This window comes from Anthonomus grandis, chromosome 7 (genome assembly GCF_022605725.1).
Source record: "Anthonomus grandis grandis chromosome 7, icAntGran1.3, whole genome shotgun sequence".
NCBI classification, from domain to species: domain Eukaryota; kingdom Metazoa; phylum Arthropoda; class Insecta; order Coleoptera; family Curculionidae; genus Anthonomus; species Anthonomus grandis.
The window spans coordinates 20214672-20235674 of record NC_065552.1 but is presented as its reverse complement, the minus strand read 5'-3'; the positions used below and the strand labels follow the sequence as shown (position 1 = coordinate 20235674).

The 21003-nt window shown below is 30.8% G+C and overlaps 1 protein-coding gene across 6 annotated transcripts in view; it reads left to right on the top strand.

Moving 5' to 3' along the window:
- LOC126738571 (uncharacterized) overlaps positions 1-21003 on the top strand; it is a 263439-nt gene that overhangs the window by 97988 nt on the left and 144448 nt on the right. For all 6 annotated transcript variants that reach the window (XM_050443968.1, XM_050443967.1, XM_050443962.1 and 3 more), the window contains one exon: positions 10344-10432. In XM_050443968.1, coding sequence (XP_050299925.1) covers positions 10344-10432 — 89 coding nt within the window. The remainder of the gene's footprint in view (positions 1-10343; positions 10433-21003) is intronic.

Below are 21003 nucleotides of genomic sequence, written 5' to 3'. Positions count from 1 at the left end.
CAATATAAATAAAACAAATCTACGTCCTAATATTTAAATGTAGTTTTACAAATTAACATTAAATAAACATTTAAACAAAAATATTTTTTTTAATACGTTTTGGCTATTCTATTCTTTGTTTCGACTTCTTAAAGATTTCTTTGTAGGATTTTCTATTTCTTCGCCTGTGTTTAAGGAGTTTTTCCATTTATGATTAGACTTCTCTTTTTCCTTTTGGGTTACGTTGGTTACCAATAATGGGTCCTTCCTTATAGCATCTATTGTCAATACGTTCCTGTTCAGGACTAAGGTTCTGTTTTGAATATAAGCGTCCCGGTTATTTCCTTTAACAATCTTTAGCTGTGACCTTAAATATTTTCTGTCAAGTATTCGGTCTGTGTATAATCGTTGGAAACGTATACGTTAAATGGTTTAAGTTTTTTATGATTTTACAAAATCTCATTATTTAGAAAATAATTTGTGAATTCAACCAGTACGGGTCATATTTTATTTGGTTCTGCTTTTCTCAAACGCAAAAAGTGCCTTATGTCAGAAAATTCGCAGTCGATTTGTGCTTTATTTTTAATGACTTGTAAGTAGTGTTGCAGGTCTAACGATTCGTCTTTGTTTTCTTCTAAGCCATAAAAAAGTAGATTGTATTTTTTAGTGTTTCTTTCCAGCTGCTCCACTTTATTTTTTAGAACACCTACTTCTTTTTTAACTCGTAATTCTCCTGTTTAAGAGTCTCGAACTTTTCTCAAAGATTAGTTTCCAACTCCTTTTGTTTAATTTCCTTTCTGTTTTCCTCCAATTTTTTTTCATCAAATGCATAATTTAAATGTTATCTCCATCTTAAGATTAGCGAAAAGAAGTTCAAAAAATGCATTAAAAAAGAAAGCAAACAAACAAGTTAAGAAGCCAGGAATAAAACTAAGTGTTATAAACATTGGCAAAATTGAACAAATAAAAAATGAAAATTCCAAAATAAAGTAAATAAACATATTTTGGGCCTGTAGCATACTAATTGATTAGATCCGCCGCTTATGATTGTCACCAAAAATCAAACATCATAGTTGGAATAATTGTCAATTGTGTCAAAGATTTAAATTCAGATCCTTTAGATTCAGATAAATTAAGATCCTTCATTTTAAGGAACTCTTATTTTTAGTAATTATAAAGTTAACAATTATCAAGTAATAGTCAAGTCAATATGATTAATTCACTGAACTTGAAAAAGGAAAATAAAAATTAAGTTTTCTGTTATGAAATGCATAATTTAAATGGTTATGAGACTTACTTTGAAAAAAAATAAATAATATCTAAATAATAAATTATTCGCAGCTTAATTAATAATTAATTAATTAGTGAAATAAATTAATTTTAAAATATTTTAAGAGTAACTTAAAGAAAAAGTAGACTATTAAAATATATAAGAAAAAGGAATTAAAATACATATACTCGTATATTTGCGGAATAAGTAAAATTAAATGAATTCAAATTATTAAAAGCGTATTTAGTAAATATAAAATACTTAATATCATATATTACCGATTTAAACAACCGGCAAATAATTAAGTCATATCTAAAAATGGCTATAAGCAATTTGTCAACACCTCCTATTTATATCTCGTTAAATTCATTTTAAGATGAGATTAAGATTTGCATTATAACTTGTTCCAATTATCTAGAAATTTTTTTATGTGATTGTTTTACGTTAGTAATATTTGAATAGACTTTCATTTATGGAAATGAAAGAAGGGGAAAGTTTTCCTTAGATAAAAACATTATCGAACATCAAAATAAAACTATAGGGATTAAACCGATTTTAATATTAAACTTGGTGAAGGTAAATTTGAAAAAAATAACTAACGAAATAATAAAACTTTATATATAATTAACTGATCTTATCCGAGGATTGTTTTAAACGATTAATTGCGGATAATGAATGTGTTAGAAACAATGAAAAAAGTGAAAGCATCATTTTGCGAGAAATGTACGCGTGGTATTATGTTTTTGTCTTCACATCACTTTATTACACTTTACCGCAAGTTGAAGCAATAAATTGCATTTTAAATGCCATCGAAAGTTTATACCTAAATGTGCACATTTTATTTTTATTAAATTAATATAATAATAATAAATGTATTTTATTAAAAGAAAATCAATTTGAACAAAGTATGTAGTAGCTTAGTAGCTACTGTACTATCATTACGTCGAGTACATGGGAAATATGAATAGCGCTTGCAAAACCTGAGAGTTATTCTAGATCCGTGGAAAGCATAGAAATTCACAAAATTCTTGGAATAAAATTTAAAGTACTCTCTTAAATAATTGGAAAACACACAATTTGCACCAAATATTTGGAAAATATGAAAAAATGCCTAAAAAACTTCCCGGAATAAACTTAGAAATTACCTGAAAAGTTTGGATGACATAGACACCTGAAAAATATGAAAAATGCCTGCAAAACTCGAAACTCATTTTAGATCTCTGAAATGCCTAAAAAATTACGAATTGTTTGAAATAAATTAAAAATTGTTTCTTTATTTCTTGTATGCCTAGAAGACAAAAGGCATTAAGTCGAGTACCTGAAAAATATAAATAATGCTCGCAAAAACTTGGAAAACCTATAAAGTTATTCCAGATCCCTGGTTAACCTATCATCCCACTTTAAAACCTATAATATATATAAAACATATATATACACATATTTTGTATTTTTTATAACAACTTATAAAAAATACAAAAATTTGCTCGGAAAGTGAGTCGCTTCTAAAGAGAATTTGGAGCTGGTCTAAGAGTCTACGCTTTTCCATTTTGAGCTAATTAATATTGGAATACAAGTGGGACACGCAATGAAGATTTTTAATTCCATATATGAATCGAACTACTTGGATACGCATTTTGCTTTCCAAATCCTAATAAAAACCGTAACATGGGCAAAACTAGAGAATCACCTATTCTTTTACGCAGGGCAATATTTAATAGATGCCGACTTTTATAAAGTGACTCCAATGTCAAAAAAGTTTGTCGAAATATTAATTTTAGGTGTTCTTTAGATCCTAATCCCAAATTTTTGGCAGATCTTGCATAGAACAGTTTTGTCCAGTCAATATTGACGTTGACATTTCATTTAAATTTTTTTTTCATTCCTATTGCTGAAAATCGTGAGCATACAGGTGGTACATACGAGGATTTAGCGGCCTCTGTATTTTCTATTCCACTCTACGTTCTTCTGGTGTTTTTTTTAAATATTTAATCACTGAATATTATTTCTCATCTTGTGCTCGATAACCGTGAAGCACTAAAACAATTTATTTTATTTTCATGGAACATCACCGTATAAGGAAATCCGGAAAATATTAACGTGCTTATTTATACGCCTTTCTAAATATTTGGCATTTCGCTTTATTGCTTTGGGTACGGTCAGTGAGATTATTTAATTTAGGCATTTGTTTTTATTCGCTTTATTAGGTTCATTCAATAGTAAAAATTAATTCTGATTTTTACTACTAAATGAATGCAATAAAGCGAATAAAATAATATCAGGTCATCTGGATCACTTCATAAATGCAATTTTAGTTAATGTGTTATAGATATCTACTAGTTATGTAAAATTTCTAAATATTTTCTTATTTATTAGTTTTTTTCTACTTTTTAAAAATATATACGGCCATGAATATCCGAAAGTGATGTCAAGATTGATTCAGATAAAGTAGAAGCAATCGAAAATTAGCCACGGCCCACTAACAAACATTAGCTAAGAAGCTTTCTGGGCCTTTGTACTTATTACAGAAAGTTTGTAGGATATTTTGCCAACCTTTTAAAACCTCTACATACACTCCTGGAGGACAAAATGGTATTTAGTCGGTCAGCAGATTGTGAAGAAGTGTTTCAAGAAGAGCTAAAAAGAGCACTGAGCACATCAAATATGCGATTAGCACCAAAACGCCGATGCTTTATCTAGAAGACCTCGCATTAAAACATCTTAACATTATTCTAATAAGGAACCAAAACAATATCCAGAGATATTTGCTTGTCATCATATTGACCTTAACAGTCCTAAAGAAGCAGCTTAATCCATCAGTTTAATCCATTAGTTTAATCCAGGATTAGTGTGATGACCCAGTATTTGGCATTTTTTAGGAACTGAACTTTAGAGAAATTTCACGGCCAGATTGGAAAGATATTTCTGACAAATCTCTGAAACTTAAAGCTTACTGGTCTCAATGGAATTTGTTGCCTATACAATATGGATTGTTAAAAAGAGTCTGGGAGAGCGTAAATGGAAAAAATACATATCTGACAATCCTTTCTCGAAAACAGATTCCAGAAGTTTTTGAAGCTGTCCATGGCGGTGTTGGCGGAGGACATCTTGGAGTTAGTAAGACCCTGAAAAAAGTGAGAGAATGGTTTTACTGGCTGAACTTTGCGGCTTAATTATGTTCCTAGTTTTTGTTCTGTTTTGTTCGTATTTTATAGTTTAAGTTGATATATTATATAGTTTAATTATATTATATAATTTATATTTTATAGTTTAAGTAGTTAAATTTATTTGGGGTTCTACTTTAGTTTACTATTTTCGCCGAAAGTGTCTAGTTTTTAGTAGTTCATCTTGTTGGGGCTTTGCATTTGGAATCTGTTATTGCAAATCTTTATATTTTAAATTTTCTAGAATTTGTATAATTGCTTGCTTTTTGACTATTGGTCGGAAAAAATAATGTAGAAAATTCTAAAAATTTCCATATTTTATGGTAGTTTTGTTATTTGTCTTGGAAACAATTAACCGACAGGCAACGCGAGCTAGATTAAAGGTTTGGCGTTGTCAATAAAAAGTTTGTTCCTGACATAAAAGAGTATTCCTGAAGTAAGTGCGTTCCAGAAAAGTGTGTTTCTGAATTACGACAGTATCAAAATGGTATTCGGCCTTGACAAGTGTGCGAAAGCAACCTTACAAAAGGGAAAGCTAATACAGTTAGAACACGTAGACATTGACCTTGAAACAATAATACGGGCACTAGACTAATACGAAGCTTGCAAATAGTTAAAAGTAAAAGAACACGATGGATGTGGTGATGGATCGGAAAATTCGACACGAAAACTAGAAAACAAATGAACATGCCCGGGACCCAAAATTCAAGATCTGTTATACATCTCCCGGAAAGACCTTGGACAGGGAATGATTATCTTGAGGCAAGCCAGAACATAGCAAAAGAAAGCCTCAACAACTATCTTCAACTACAAAAATAAAAATACAGTGATTTCGGTATGGTAAACACAACCAAAGGAAATCTTAAAAAGAGGAACTAACGTTGATAACATTTAGTAAAAAAATTGCTCAAACAATTTAACTGTAAATTTATAATATATTTATTCACATAAGAGTATTGAAAGTAGGAAAGAAACTCATTTTATCATTCATTTATTCACTAGCAAAAACCACATACTATTTCTTCATAGATGATAATCACGTACATTTAAATTATGCATCTTTAAGCCAAATAATATATATTGGGCTTATTTATCAAGCGATTAAAAAAATAATCATATCAAATTATTGGGAAAAAAGAAATCGCATTTTAAAAGTGGTTGTTCCCAATAATGTGCTATTTAAAAAAAAATAAAGTAAATGCCAATTACTCTAATGGTTTGGACATTTTAAATAGGCGAAAGAAAGATTTAGGTCATAAAATGCAATGAAAACTATTTTTCTATGATTTCTTGATTAAAAATTAAAACATTTAACGCAATCATGACATTTTATTTTAAAATTAAAAAAAAAATATTTTTTCTGTGAGTATAAAACAAAAAGTAGCAAATGCGGTGTGTTCCCTGTTTTCTGTGTCACCCGGTATATATTTAGGTACTTTTTTTAATTTATTTGGCTTACTAAAATTAAGATCGTGATAAGATATCAAGAAATTAAATTTTTATTAAATAACTTTATATAATAAATAAAATAAAAGGAAATATTTTTTTCTTAAAGAAATGAGGGTCAAACATTTAAATTACAAATTTGCATTTGATTATAATAAAATTCATTTTAATAACTTTATTCTTTAAGTATGGTAAAAAATATGAATAGAGTATTTTTTTTTAAATTCGGCTTTAAAAATTTCGACTTCGAAATTATTAAAATTATAATAAATCGACTTAAATTTTTAAGTCTGTTTCTTTTTTCATTAATTTTTTGTTTATTTCCTAAATATTTTGGAACCTTATTCACTGCTTTTAACTAATTACCTGTTATCCACATATTATTTAACGAAATTAATTGTAATTTTTTTTTAAGAACTAGTTAGAAACTGCAAAATTTTTTGTTCAGAAGTTGGCTTTTTTATGAAAATCGATGAGAGTCGTATACATTTTAATTATGCATTTAATTAGAGCAAAGTTAATTCATATTTTTTTAATATTTAATTGTTTTTTTTTTCACTTTATTTGCAAATCCTCTTTTAGTATCTTTTATTTTTTCCTGAAATAGTTTGTCCGTATTGGTTTGCTAGTCCTCCATCGGACCCCTCTCTAGGTGGTGGATAGGGGAGTGCCTTCCAGATATGGGGTATCGAGAAAATGAAATATACAACACCTACGAAACGACGGCCTTTATGTTATGAGCGGTAATCTGACAACATCTGTTCTCCACGCAAGAGCAGCTGAAAATAAACTCCTGGACAAAATTATCGCACCACTAATTATTTTGTCAAGAAAATTTAAATAAAAATAAATATCAGTTAAAACAGTTATAATATCTTTTCTCGTATAAAAAGCAGAACTGGACAAAAACTATGTTTATGCTTTATCATGGAACATGCTGCTCGTGAGGAGTGAGAATACATCCGCAGGAAAGTTTTCATAATTTGATACGAGGAATGCTGCGAAGACTTCAAGCGGTCATTGCAGCTAGAGGTGGCAATACACGTTATTAAGAATTCATTATGGGTCTATTGTTTTATTTTTGTATCAAAATTGAAGTTAGTCAAAATCGATGCTTTTCCTTGTATTGAATTTAGTTACTTAAATCTCGTTTTGTTAAATAGAATATAATTGTTTTTGTTAATTAATAATGCATAGTTAACAATGCTTATAAGTTTGCTTATTTTTTTATCTTTATTAAAAAAATCTCTAAAAACTCTCAAGTGGTGCGATAATTTTGTCCAGGAGTTTATATTGTCAAAAACGGAAAGCTACCTTAAATACATATATTCGCCAAGTTCACAATCGAGGCACAAAATCAAGCAACGGAAGTTCAGTTCCGGGATTCCCTTAAACGGGGGAGAGAGATGCTTAGAATCCCCTGGTTTTTAAATGATTTCTTCAAAATGAACCAAGAAAGAACTATGTGGAATTTACAAAGTATGTACTAAGCCACAAAGACGTCAAATATAGTAAAGGAGATGAAATGACTTCAAATCGACATACTATGATGCAGTAATACAAGATGACCAAATTACGGCCATTGCATCTTAAACGAACGCCACATATATTTTTTTGGTGATAACACCACCAGAGACAGAAACGGAGTAGTAATGATTTCTTATATTCAAACCAACATCACCGTAAAAGGATTCATCTCTATTATAATCAGACACGCGTTGGTCAAAATCAAGGCCGTTTGACTTTGACATCATACAGTCATACGTACCGACATCCCAAAACAATGAACAAGAAATAGAGGAGTTGTACGAACATTTTAGAGCTGCTCTCCAGTACCCAAAGAAGGAAGAAGTTATCAAAATTTTAGGAGACCAGCACGCTAAGATTGAACAGGGAAAGGTTGACGATGTGTTGGGTGGTTTGATAATGAGAAAGGAAAAAGATTAATAGAATTCTGCCAAGACATGGACATCATAATCATGAACACCTTTTTTAAACTACGTCTCCCAGAAGACTATATAATTGGAGGTTCCCAGTTGAAAACAATAGAATCGTAAGGAATTCAATCGAATTTATGAGGATAAACAGAAGATACCGCAACGCGGTTATTTCTTGTAAAGCGACGCCAGGCGCGAACGTACCATCAGATCACAACCTACTACTAGCTCGTACTAAACTTAGACTAAAAAACAAAACAAAAAGAATCTCTCAAAAATTGCTGACATGCGCAAGACGAAGTCCAACAAATAAAAGAGAGACTAAACAAGGAACTCAACGTTATATCTGGAAACAGCAACCGCGAAATAGAAATAGAAGAGCTGTGGAATAAAATTCAAATATGTATAATCTCTGTCACAGAAGAAGAACTAACAACGGATGGGATAGTAAAAGGCCAACAATGGATGATAACTCTATCCCGGAACTTATGGAATGAAATAAGACAATACAGAAATACTAAAATAATGCAAATGGATAATGCAAAATACAAGGAATTATACGGTAGAGTCCTAAGAGCAATTAAAGTATCGCTGAAGGACAACAGGACAGCAAGCTAAAAAAAACAAAACTTTAAACTTGTTTAATTAATTAATAAAAATATGTTTTTCTTATTATGGCAAAAAAGGGAATTTTTCCTAGAGAATGGAAATCATAAATGTATCATACCATGTTTCAGCTAAATAATATATGCATCTTTCTTCCTCCCAAAATTTTTTAATTTTCTCCAAATATTCTATACGCCACCTGACAATTCCATTACAGCAGCTCTTTTGTTAACCATCTTAAGATTAAATCCAAGTTTTATCAGGTATCTTCGCATCTCAGGTATATCATTTTACAAAATAGCATATTGTACTATAGGGAATCCCTGTTAAACACGCTGTTTTTTTGCAAAGCACTACAATCATTTGTGAACTGAGGATTATTCCTTAGATTGTTATAGACAATTAGATACATTTGTTTGGCGTCTATTTAAACAATTACGTTTTAAAACTGCTTGACTTTCCCCTGTAGATTCTACTTCCCTTGCTTCTTTTTGCTTCCTTAACACTAGACAATGAACTATCAGAACTATGTAAGTCTAAATCACTGTCCAGATCACTCTTATTGTTTTCATCACAAATGTTATTGTCTCCATAAGCCCGCACAAACACTTTCCTCTTCATTTGCCAAATTTTCCTGTCTATTTTCCTAGGGTCGAAACATTTTAAGGTCTTAGGTATAATACCAAAACAAATCCACAAACACAAATAAAAAAAATACACTTCCATAAACGTATAAAAAGCCAAACCGGCAAAACCTATCAAATAATAATAACCTCACATAGCCCCCTTCCCAACTATTAAAGGTGATAGGCTCATCCTTAAAGATCTCTTTAAAAACACGACGAAAGTAATACAAAAACAGCCAAAAAATTTATTTGAGTACGGCCCCGTAATCCTCAAAATCAGTGGGATAGAAAGAGATACACAATCACTTGCACAACCTGAAGTAGGAATCACCAGAACGCAGGTGTTTTATCTTTGTTTAATAGACTGACTAAAAAGAGGTGAGAAGTCTGTGAGTGCTGGAAGTGTTTAAAATATTTGTAAGATGCTTGGATTTTAGTCCGCGGTCAATTTTTTGATATTCTTTTCTTTCTAAAAATGGACATTTTTGAAAGAAAAATAAAAAATAGTGTAAAACATGGGGTTTTACGCATATTTAAAATGATTTTATAGATTAACTATATAAAATTTTGCCATTTAAACATGTATATCATGCGACAATAAATACGACATAGGCGCACGGACTAGTTAGTGCGGCATCTGCGACATATCAAAGATTCTAATAGATCTCTGAACTGGACTGAAAAGATCACTTTCTTCAACTTATCCCTTAGAGGAATATAGAGGGTCGAAGGTCAGCAGGACGTAGACAAATATCGTGGCTTCAGAGCGACAGTGAATAATCTGATTTGACCAACGTGATTCAAGAAAAGAAAAAATATTTTGTAACTTCGATTAATCTTAGATCTAAATAACTGAATAAAAAATGTAATCAAGTTAAAGATGAAAACAAAAATCAGAATCGTATACACTTAAGTTATGCAATCAAACAAGCTAATAGATAAAATATTGCCGTTTCATAAAATATGACATCGAAAAATTCGATATATTTTTACCAATGACCTACACAAATTGATTTAGACATAAATCATTTATTCTTTTCTTACTTAATTTATCCATTTACGTGGGTTTTAACTCTTTTAACTAGTGACACTATCAATTTCTGAAATAACAGTGGATTAACAACATTATCGTATGGGTCACATTTCCCTAATAAATTCTCTTGACGCCTACTGATAAACCATTAAAATTTTTTTTAATAGAGTCGGTATTTGTCCTTAGCGCATAACATTATCTCATGCATCTTATAGCAGACTTGACCGATTTATGCATATATGGCACACATTTAAATACTAACATCTGCACGTTTCTTTGTTTCAGATTAAGCTAGAAAAAGTCTTGGGGGTAACAGTTCCTAGCAATGCAGCATTAGCTAATGATAACAATGGAATTGTAGCCTATCCCGCTGGGTAAGTTTTGTTTTAAAAAAAGAATATTTAAATTGTTGATTAGATTAATATTAGATTGATTAGATTATTGTTAATTTTAATCTAATACATAGGTCAAAGTTGTTGTAGAACAAAGAAGAGCTATGTTCAAAGTAATTTTTTGCCTATATACGGAATTGGGAGTCTAAATTTGCTCATCATGTCACAATTTATAGATATTCGATGTTATAGCTAAAAAATGGTGAATTTTTCTCTGTATATTGTGTCATTTAGTATATGTTTAAATGTCAAAATATGCTGTTAAGATACTTTTTTTTTTTCGTTATGTTGTGGTGATTTTAATTTATGTTATTATGAAATATAAACCTTGCATGATTGTAGCATGAGCATCAATAAAATAACTTAATTCTTAACTACAAGCAAGTTAACTATCTAGCGCCTAAACCCTTTAGCTCCTAGAAACCAAGCAATTTTGGGCTAAGGTTTTCAGTTAAAAAAGGTGTTAAGTAATTTTTTACACTACAATAATTGAAAGAAAATATCATCATACAATTTGTGTACAATTTTTGATTATTATTTGGAGTATTGTCAAAAAGCTGATAAAACCGCTCTAGAACTTCTAGTAGGGCAGTAATGTGCAGTGTCTAGTAGGGCACTAAAACTATTTTTTTATTTAATAATGCAGACAATTTTAATAAAAAAATGAAAGAAAAAATTATTAAAAAAAGGTATTTTATGACTTTTAAAGTATACTGTTTTACAAAAAGGTTGCGAATGCGGGGCATGTTTTTAAAGTAAGTACCGTTTTTAAATAAAAACAACCTTTGTTTCTGCTTATTGACTTCTTCAAGGTAAGGCCATTGGAAAAGAAAAAAAGAATATCTATGATATACAAAACTTAGCACCGAAAATTTACAATGCGCCATATCTTAAAAATTGAATAAAAAATGGGATTGTGGGTCATGTACCTGATATACCTGAATATGTATTTTTTGACATATTTAAACTGCGTTCATAAACTAAAAGTTAAATTTTTCGTAAAAGAACCGAAAGATTATAAGAAATTAATATCTTTTTTTAACTGTGCGATAAATGTGAGAATTGTTTAATTTTGGATATTCTTGATTTGTCCGAGGGTGCCATTAAGATTTTCAGATTTGACCTCATTGAATGTTTATTCATGGGGTATACAAGACTCTATCATACTAGGCCTCTAACATATATAGTTACTAAAAATAATTCGCACAGCTTTTTCGCTTAATCAGTCTAGAATTTAGGGCAAGCTATCGGAAAATATGGAAAGATTAACGCGATAAAAATGCTTTCAAATAATATCCGGATGGCGCTGGGTCACGTCGCTCTTTTATTATCTTTCCTGAGAGATTCGCAAATCACTTTGCGATAGGAAGTTCAGGAAATAAGGTTAATCCTTATTCAGCAAGAAATACTAGTTTATTGATTCTAAAAATATTAAACTTATTTAATATTTATTGAATTTGGTTTATAGATTTTTTTGCACTTAAAAAAGTTTAATTTATCTAGGTACATAGCTTAAGTACCTATATCCAATGTTGGGTTTACTGGTTTATATTTTTTAATTATAAATTGAAAAACACCGATCATTGCAAACTTTTAAAGAGAGAAAACAATTAAAGAGAGAAACTACTGTCTATATCTTTAAACAGCGAATCACCCGATAAATCGTCGAAATTAAAACTTTTGACTCTTCTCGCAGTGAAATTTTCAGCATCACTGAGTAATGCAGAGATCTGAGAATTAGTTATTCTAGATATGACCCATTTTATCTCGTATTATTCGAAGGCAGTTTGTGTAAATGTGATGAAATGTCTTTTTGGTATTTTTTACTACCGGATTCATCTACTTTGGAATTTATCTTATTTTAAATAAATATCGGGTTCACTTTGAACGGCTTGTTGAGTTATGCTCATTGTAAGATTTTTTTTAAATAAATTATAAATTAAAACAAAAAAATTTAATTATGATTCTTTTTGGAAAATGCTTATTGCTGATCTTTACAAATATCCAATCATTGGAATTGAGCAATTTTTAAAAATTCAACACCTTGAAAATTGCTTGTTTAAAATTTTTAGTTTATGAGTTACGGTTGGTAACACTTTAAAAAAATGAGATTTTTTTGATGAAAAAAAAAACTCTTTGCTCTTTTTTTAAAAATGCAAAAATAGTTAGCTTTTAAATTATCTTATAGTATATATTGTCGTATAGTTTAAATATTGAAAAAATTAATTATACCGGGTGACAGTTTGAAAACGAACAGCATTTAATATTGCCTCTACCAATGATAGTATGAAAATTAGGCGAAACACGTCAATTTATATATCAAAGGGGACAATTTTGGAGGCATTTGTTGTCGTGTTACTTTCAACCACCAATGGCACCTACTCCTAAAATTTTAAATGGCAATCCCTATTTCTTTTACCATTTTAGTGTTCCTTGTAAAATTCTACACAAACTGCATTTAATGTTTTTTTCAAAATCCTGACTTGACTATAACTTGAAATTCAAAGTCATAGTCCATTTTTCTCAAAGAGACCTTTTAATAATAAAAATTCAGAGATTGGAGGGACACAAAGTCAATGGTCTCAGATTATGTTTATTTTTTAAAAAACTATTACATGTCTCGCTCTAAGGCATTATCAGATCGGTAAAGCTATTCGTTTATTACCACAAACATTTAAGTTAAAATAAAAAATAAATATATGAAAAAAAAACATTAATTTAGTTTACCTTTACTACTTTATTAATTATTTAAAATAGGTTCCTTTCTTCTCCAAGCACAAGTACAGCCGGTATTTAAAATGTTCTCGGACGTTTTGAAGCGTTTCAGATTAAATACTTTTACACGCCTGTACATTTTTTGTAATTGTTGAATTGAACCTGCTTGATTTTTAAATTCAATGGATTTGATTGAGAAGTTTGAACAAGTGACTCCATAAGAAAAAATCCAGCAGTGTCAGATCTGGTAACCTAGGTGGCCATTCTATGGGTCCCCTCCTACCAATCCACTGCTCTGGGTAATGATTATCCAACCATTCTTACTGGGCGTACATAACGCAGAAGCGTTTCGTCCTGTTGAAAGTGCAGCAAACGTTCATCTAGAGCAACATTTCCATTGGCGTCCCTTTAATTTTCCACAAGGACTATAAGAAGTTCTATAGTTCCGTCTAACATTTCTGCATAAATTTTACAATTTAGAGTTCCATTGATAAAGAGGGGACCGATGATGCGATTGCCTAATATACCCGCCCAATGATTTAATTTTTGAGGGAATTGCGTATGTCCCTCTCTAATAATGTGAGGATTGAAGACGCTCCAATTACTAATAAATAACAATATATTCTTTATTAACGTGGGCTGAGTAATAATCTTGTCCGTCATAATTTCGCAAAACTCAGTACGTCGGTCTAAGTCATCATCCCCTAATTTTTGAGTAATTAGAAGTTTGTATGGATGAAATTTGTGAAGCTTCAATACATTCCTGACTGACTCACGTGACAGTCCAGTTTTAAAATGAGATATTTCATTACATTTCACTCATTTGTGAGGTTTTGGAAGTCACGATTTTGGAAAAATAAATAAATGCAGTTTATGTAGAACTTTATAAGGAACACAAAAATGGTAAAAGAAATAGGGGTTGCTATTTAAAGTTTTAGGGGTAGGTGTACTGGGGGTCCAGAGGTTGAAAGTAACACGACCACAAATGTGTGAGACGTGTTTTGCCTAATTTTCATACTATGATTGGTAGAGGCAACATTAAATGCTGTTCGTTTTCAAATTGTCACCCGCTATATTTATAGTATTGAAATATGTATCTACTCATTTTGATTGAGGTATTTTCCTACAAATTTTCAAAAGTTAAATTTTCTTGGTTCTTAAGAAAGTCATGTTGGTTAGATATTTTTGAAAAAAAAACACCTGCATAAACAAAAATTGTCAGCTATCTGCAGATTTTTTAAGTATGATAAATTAGGTGTCTAATTATAGAAAAGCGTTAAATAAAAAAGATTCTTAATATTAAAATACATTAGTTCACATGCCATTTAACCAATTATTGAATTCTTTAGTTATTCTCTCACTAAAAGAAATTGGCTGCCTAAAATGAAATACAAAATCATGCATGTTGATTTATACAATGAAGAACATATATCTAAAAAATACAAAGCAAAAAGTAAGCCAGGGTAATGCGTTTTCTAGTACGGAAGTTCTAGAATCTGGTGTACTGCAAGGCTCTATACTGCGCCTTTATTTGTATTTATTGTAAATATTTGACATGTATGATTGTATTTCAGATTCTCATATGCAGACATATGCTGACGATACAAAAATGTTACATTACTTTGACTCTTTTGAGCCTGATACTTCTGCTATATTGTTGAATCGAGATTTGGAGTCTGTACTACATTATTCTTCTGATCATAATTTGAGAATAAATGCTTTAAAAACTGAGGTACTATTATTCTGTTCTAAAAACTGCCAGGCTGCATTGCAGCAATCTCTAAGACTTATCTTGAATGGTCAGATTTTCTTGTCAGTTCTTTGCACATTCTCAAAATGTGAAATTGAAAATGCTTGGTCTATACCTGGATATAGATTTAAGATTTAGAGAGCACATAAAAAAAACTTCTTCAAAATACAACATGAAAATAAAAGCAATTTATGTAAATCGTACCGTCGTATCTTCATACTTTGAAATGAAAGAAAAATCTATGACTTTGATATTGTCAGTCGTAACTACTGAAATGTTGTGAATTTTCGCTGTTTCCCTGATATTCTTTCAAAGAATGGATTGCAATACATTAAAATGTATGCTGTGTTACCATATACAACTAGAGGAAACATGACTATGTTTCAAACAAAATAAATGAGTTAAAATGATTGAGAATATCAAATACAGTAAAATTACACACTTTAATATTAACTATGAAAATTATTAGGACATCAACAACAGTTTATTTAAGCAAGAATTTTTTTTTCGTGAAGCAATACACAATCGTAATATAAGACATGATCTTTTGATCATGCCTCTTTATAGACTTTTCCAAGAAGTTTTACTTATAACTCAGTAACTACTTATAATTCCTTATACCAAAATTTAGAAACATTTGAGTTTCTACACAAATGTTTATTTAGAATTTATCTAATCTAATCACCTCAAATATACACATAGTAGTAACTTAAAGTATATACAGTGCTTTCATTTCAAAACGATCCACCCTTAATAACTTTCCTAAAAAAAAAAAAAACGTCAAATTAGATATACAGGGGGACGTTTAATTATGTATTTACTGAAGTTCTGTCAATCACCTCCTCACCTCCAGCTAACCTCACTTTAATATGTCAAATGGGAACCCCCATCGTGTGATACATCATAGTAAGGAGCGTAAAATTCTCTATTCAACGGTACCAAAAAAAATGAAATAATGAAATCGGTAAATGTGTAAGCAAATAGTTAGCGAAAATGTCTAGAAATAATGAATATTTTATTTACTCCAAACTTTGGTATGTCAAATGGCTACCCCATGGTGTGATACATTATTTTAAAGGGCATTCATTATGCTATCAATGGTTGTAAAAAAAAATTAAATTGATTGACCAAGAAGCAATTAAAGTGTAAATCGGTAGGGTAGAAAAACAAATTTAATTAGTTTAACAAATTTATTTTATTACATGTTCAAAATGCGCGCCGTTCTTAGCAAGACAATAAAAAAGCCTATTTTCAAACTCCTTACGAACATTGGCAAGGGTCTGCCCGCTAATTTCTCTGCATTCTTGAAATATTCTATTTTTTAAATTCTCAATACTCTCAGGTGGGGTTTTATAAACTTTGCTTTTTAAGTAGCCCCAAAGAAAAAAGTCTAGTGGGGTTAGGTCCGGAGACCGCGCAGGCCATTCGATTGCACCACGTCTGCCAATCCACTTTTCTCAAAAATTTTTATCAAGCCACTCTCGAACTACCAAAGTGTAGTGCGCGGGAGCTCCATCCTGCTGAAAATGTATATTATTTTCATTCAATAATATAGCAACATGTTGATCTACTTGATTTTCCATAGATTGGATAATGGAAGCGTATATTGCATTTTCTAAAAGGTTTAAATAAATTTCGCCAGTCAAATTTTCCCAAAAAAAAAATGGCCCGATTATTTCATTCCCATAAATTCCTGCCCAAACATTCCTCAAAAACATGCGGATTTTCATTATCCTAGTATCTACAGTTATGTCTGTTCACCAGGCTATTTAAAAAAAAAGATCGATTCGTCACTGAAGCAAATGTTCTTCAATAAATGGGGATCGTCGTCAATTCGCTGGCACATCACTTCACAAAATTGAATTCTCCTATCAAAATCATCTTGTACGGAACCAGATTGGGAACCAGAACGGATTTCTTTTCATTTCAGCACTTATATTCTAATGAACAGAATCCGCTACCATAAATGAATGTCCTGGCTCAAAGTATTTTATTGTGATTTGTTCTGGACCCCACGAAGCATTTACAAATAAAGCAAGTGATGAATAAAGTGTCCAGTTCTTGTTTTGCGCTGAGCAATTGTCCGCCCAAAAGACAAAATCGGTTACAACTGCATCATAACTTTTAATAATATAATAGGCTGAAGTTACGTCTGCCGCAGATCTTCCCCTTGTAACTTCATGCCTACTATACATATATTTTCATCCAATTTTAGAGATGCAAAAGTTTCGTTAAAAACAACAAGCCTAAAAGATATAATACGTTTCAAACACATGCACATTTTATAGCGAAGTTTTTTTTACTTACCTTGAAATAAAAAATGATTGTTTTGTAGACATTTTTGGAAGTAAAAGTACTTTTTGCATATCAACGCTAAATATCTTTCTGTTTTCATCCAGAGACTTTTCCTTATCAGCTTTTATCAAAATTGCTTGGGTTTTAAAGCTTCTTAACTTCGGTACTTTATTTTATTCTGAGTAATATAGGCTTCTAAAAAAAGTCTTCTGCCAGAAAAGTTTAGTTTCCAAAATTTTTTCCTAATTTCGTCTCTTGAATTTTTATTTATTTTAAGATAGCACTTCTTTCTGCAAGTATTAGTGCACGGAGCTAGTTAGATATGCTTTTCGAGATGGGACGGTTTTTTCTTTTTACCTTTTTCTTTTAATCCGAGTACAACTTTGTTTATAATATCTTTTAGCACTAATTCACAAATGTTGTCAATATCTTCGGTCTTTGGTGAATTTGATACCGTTACGGCATCGGTATCGTTAACGGTAACGGTTGTCAACTTATCGGATGTATTTTCAGGGATTTGATCAATTTCTCTTAGGTTATCAAGACCAAAATATTGTATAACTTTTTAAGTTCGTTCAAGACTGGGATCATAGTCTGGGTCCTTATCGCTATCATCAAAATAAGAATAAATTGGACGATTATCATCATCAAACAAAAAGTTTAAAATATAATAAAAGGTACTCCTTTCTGTAAAATTACTTACCTCTCTAAGCTCATTTGCACAATTTTTCGTGCACGGGATCCCATTATAATAAAATACCTCTCGTTTATAACCACCAAATCCAAAATCACAACAGCAAAACTACTAAAAACACGGACGCGACCGTGCACCACCAACCACCACAACTACTACACTCTCCTCTATGAACAATTTTTGACTGACAAAAAATTTCTAAAACACTGTAACTCAAACATACTTATAAAAGCTGCTCTTCTGCGTATTAGAACTCTGGGAAAAAAATTGGCAAGACCTAGTAACTTGAGTTACTGAATTTTGCACAGCACAAACATAATTTTTTTGTATACTTACTAGAAAGATGCATGGTAAAATAGGCATTTTTTACGGATAAATTGGACGGGAAAAAAGTCATATAAGATAACTTTTGGCTCCAAGTTCAAAAATCGATAATAAATTAAAACCTAGTAACTCTAGTTACTAGTTTGTTCCATATCACGGCAGAACTGCAGTATAAATGCATAATTAAACGTCCCCCTGTATATCTAATTTGACGTGTTTTTTTTTTTTTTTTTTTTAGTTATTAAGGGTGGATCGTTTTGAAATGAAAGCACTGCATATAGTGCTGTTATTATTAATACCTATTATTTATTAGGTCTTTAAAATATGTTTAACTTACTAATATACTCTGTGGATATTAAAACGGTGATTTGATCTTACATTATATGTATGAAAATGTAATCTTCGCTCCAAATAGCTCTCTTAATAGCTTGGTTGTAAATTGTGATCGATTTTATAAATTAAAATTAAACTTGCCTTCTTAATAAGCTTCTCCGCACTTAACCAATTAAGCCTATCTAACATTTCATCAATGCTTACATATTCTACAATTTAAAATAATTCGCATAATTTTATTTTGCCGTATAGTCTTAGTATAAATGTTTTATTACAATTGAAAAATGAGAAAACATTATTTAATAAACTAAATATTTTTGCCCACTGGGACGAATTAGAGGAAATGCGATAGAAAACCCCACCTTTTTACATAGAAAGTCAACATGGTTTACGAAACACAACTGGGAATCTAAAATTATACCCAAGTATTTAATTTCCGATAGAAAATTATAATCTCTCCATTAATAGTAACAGTTAAGGAAGAACTAAGGTATCTACATCAATTTAATCCAGATGCAATAATCATACTTTTGGTTTTGAAGAATTAAGTTTTAATTTATTTTTACATAACCATTTATGTAATATTGCTAATTTACTATTTAAAGATGTCGTAACTACTTACAAGACTGATAGTAGAGTGTGATCAGCAGATAAATTTAAAAATGGAAAATGCAATCTTGTGTGAATATCATTAATATACAGAGCGGCTCTTAATTGCCCCCTCCCTCTTATCTTTTCAATGCGTTTATATAAAAATTTAAAATTTGGCACACATTATTAGCAACCTAAATACTACTTTTTGGGTCCCTAGCTCATTTTGCAAAACCTAAAAATGACGGCGGGACGCTATGTTAAAAAATAAAATTAAATAGAGAGGAGGGTCATGCGATACTTTATATGCTTATGGTATTAGAATATTAAAGCATTACTTCTAGCATCTTTATTGCAGAATGGCAGCCTTTCAAAATCTTATTTTTCGCATTTTAATTTCCATTTAAAATAATTAAAATAACACTTAAATGTAACTATTTCATTACAAAAGATTTTGAAAATGTGCAACATTTACTTCAAGACAGTAAAATAATGTATTGGAGAACTCTTCACGAACATTTTGGAAAGTGGCCACATCAATATTGCGACACGCATCAATTATTCTTTGACGTAGATTGGAGATAGATTCTGGCTGGGTGACGTAGACTTTTTGTTTCAAGTAGCTCCATAAAAAAAGTCCAGAGGTATTAGATCGGGCCATCTAGCTGGCCACTAGGTAGGCCCTCGGCGAACAATTCACCGATTAGGCTAAGTATTAGTGAAACGTTCTATAACATTTCTGCAAAAGTGAGGGGGTGCCCCATCTTGTTGAAAAACTGTTTCCAACTCAAATTCCTGAGGATTCGAGATTATTGTCTTCAATAATCTCGAGGATCAGTGGTTCTACTGCATTTTGCAACATGTTTAAGTAAAGGTCCCCTGTCAAATTTTAGTCTCAAAGAGAGGCAACAATGTGATTCCTTAATACGCCAGCTTACACATTTATTTTTTCTGGATGTTTATGAAATATGTGGGGATTTACGTCGCTCCAATAATGAATATTTTGTCTATGAACATTACCATTCAATAAAAAAAAAATACATTCATCACTTAAACAAATATTCTTCACATAAGCAGGCTGGCGTCCTTTTCTCTCGGTCATTAGTTCGCAGAATAATTGACGGTCAGGAAAGCGAACATTAAAAATTCTTTTCACCGTAAATGTAAATAATTAATTTTTTTTTAGCAAAGGGACGTGGATTAGGCACAAATCAAGGTAACAAATAAAATTTAACTAAACGAAATAGCAAAAATATTCTCTCCTTTCGGTATATTCGCTTTTCAATGTATTGGTCATTTTTTTTTGTGGAACAGTAACTGTTATGATAATAATGTGACATTGACATTTACAAAAAATACAAAATCTACAAACAACACAAATTATACCTGAACAGAAAAGTAAAGAAAATAAAAATGCGAGAAATAAGATTTTGAAAGGCTGCCATTTTGCAATGGGTAGAAGTAATGACTTAATATTCTAGGACCATAAAGCATTCAGTGGGAGCTAAAACGATGTTTTGCATTACCCCCTCTTTATTTAATTTTATTTTTCAGATTGAAGTTTGCAATTAGATTTTGAAGTTTTGCAAAATGAACTAGGGACCAAAAAGTAATATTTAGGTTGCCCATGATGTGTGCCAAATTTCAACTTTTTATATAAACGCATTCAAAAGTTTGACTCGCCTGTATATAATAAACAATAAGGGACCTAATATGTTGCACTGAGGTACCTTCTATCAGTTCTTTTGCTTATTTGACGTAACGTTATTAATTATAGTTTCATGAAATATACCTATTAAAAAATAATTTTATTAATTTCAATGCATCATCTTTGACTCCATATAAACGCAA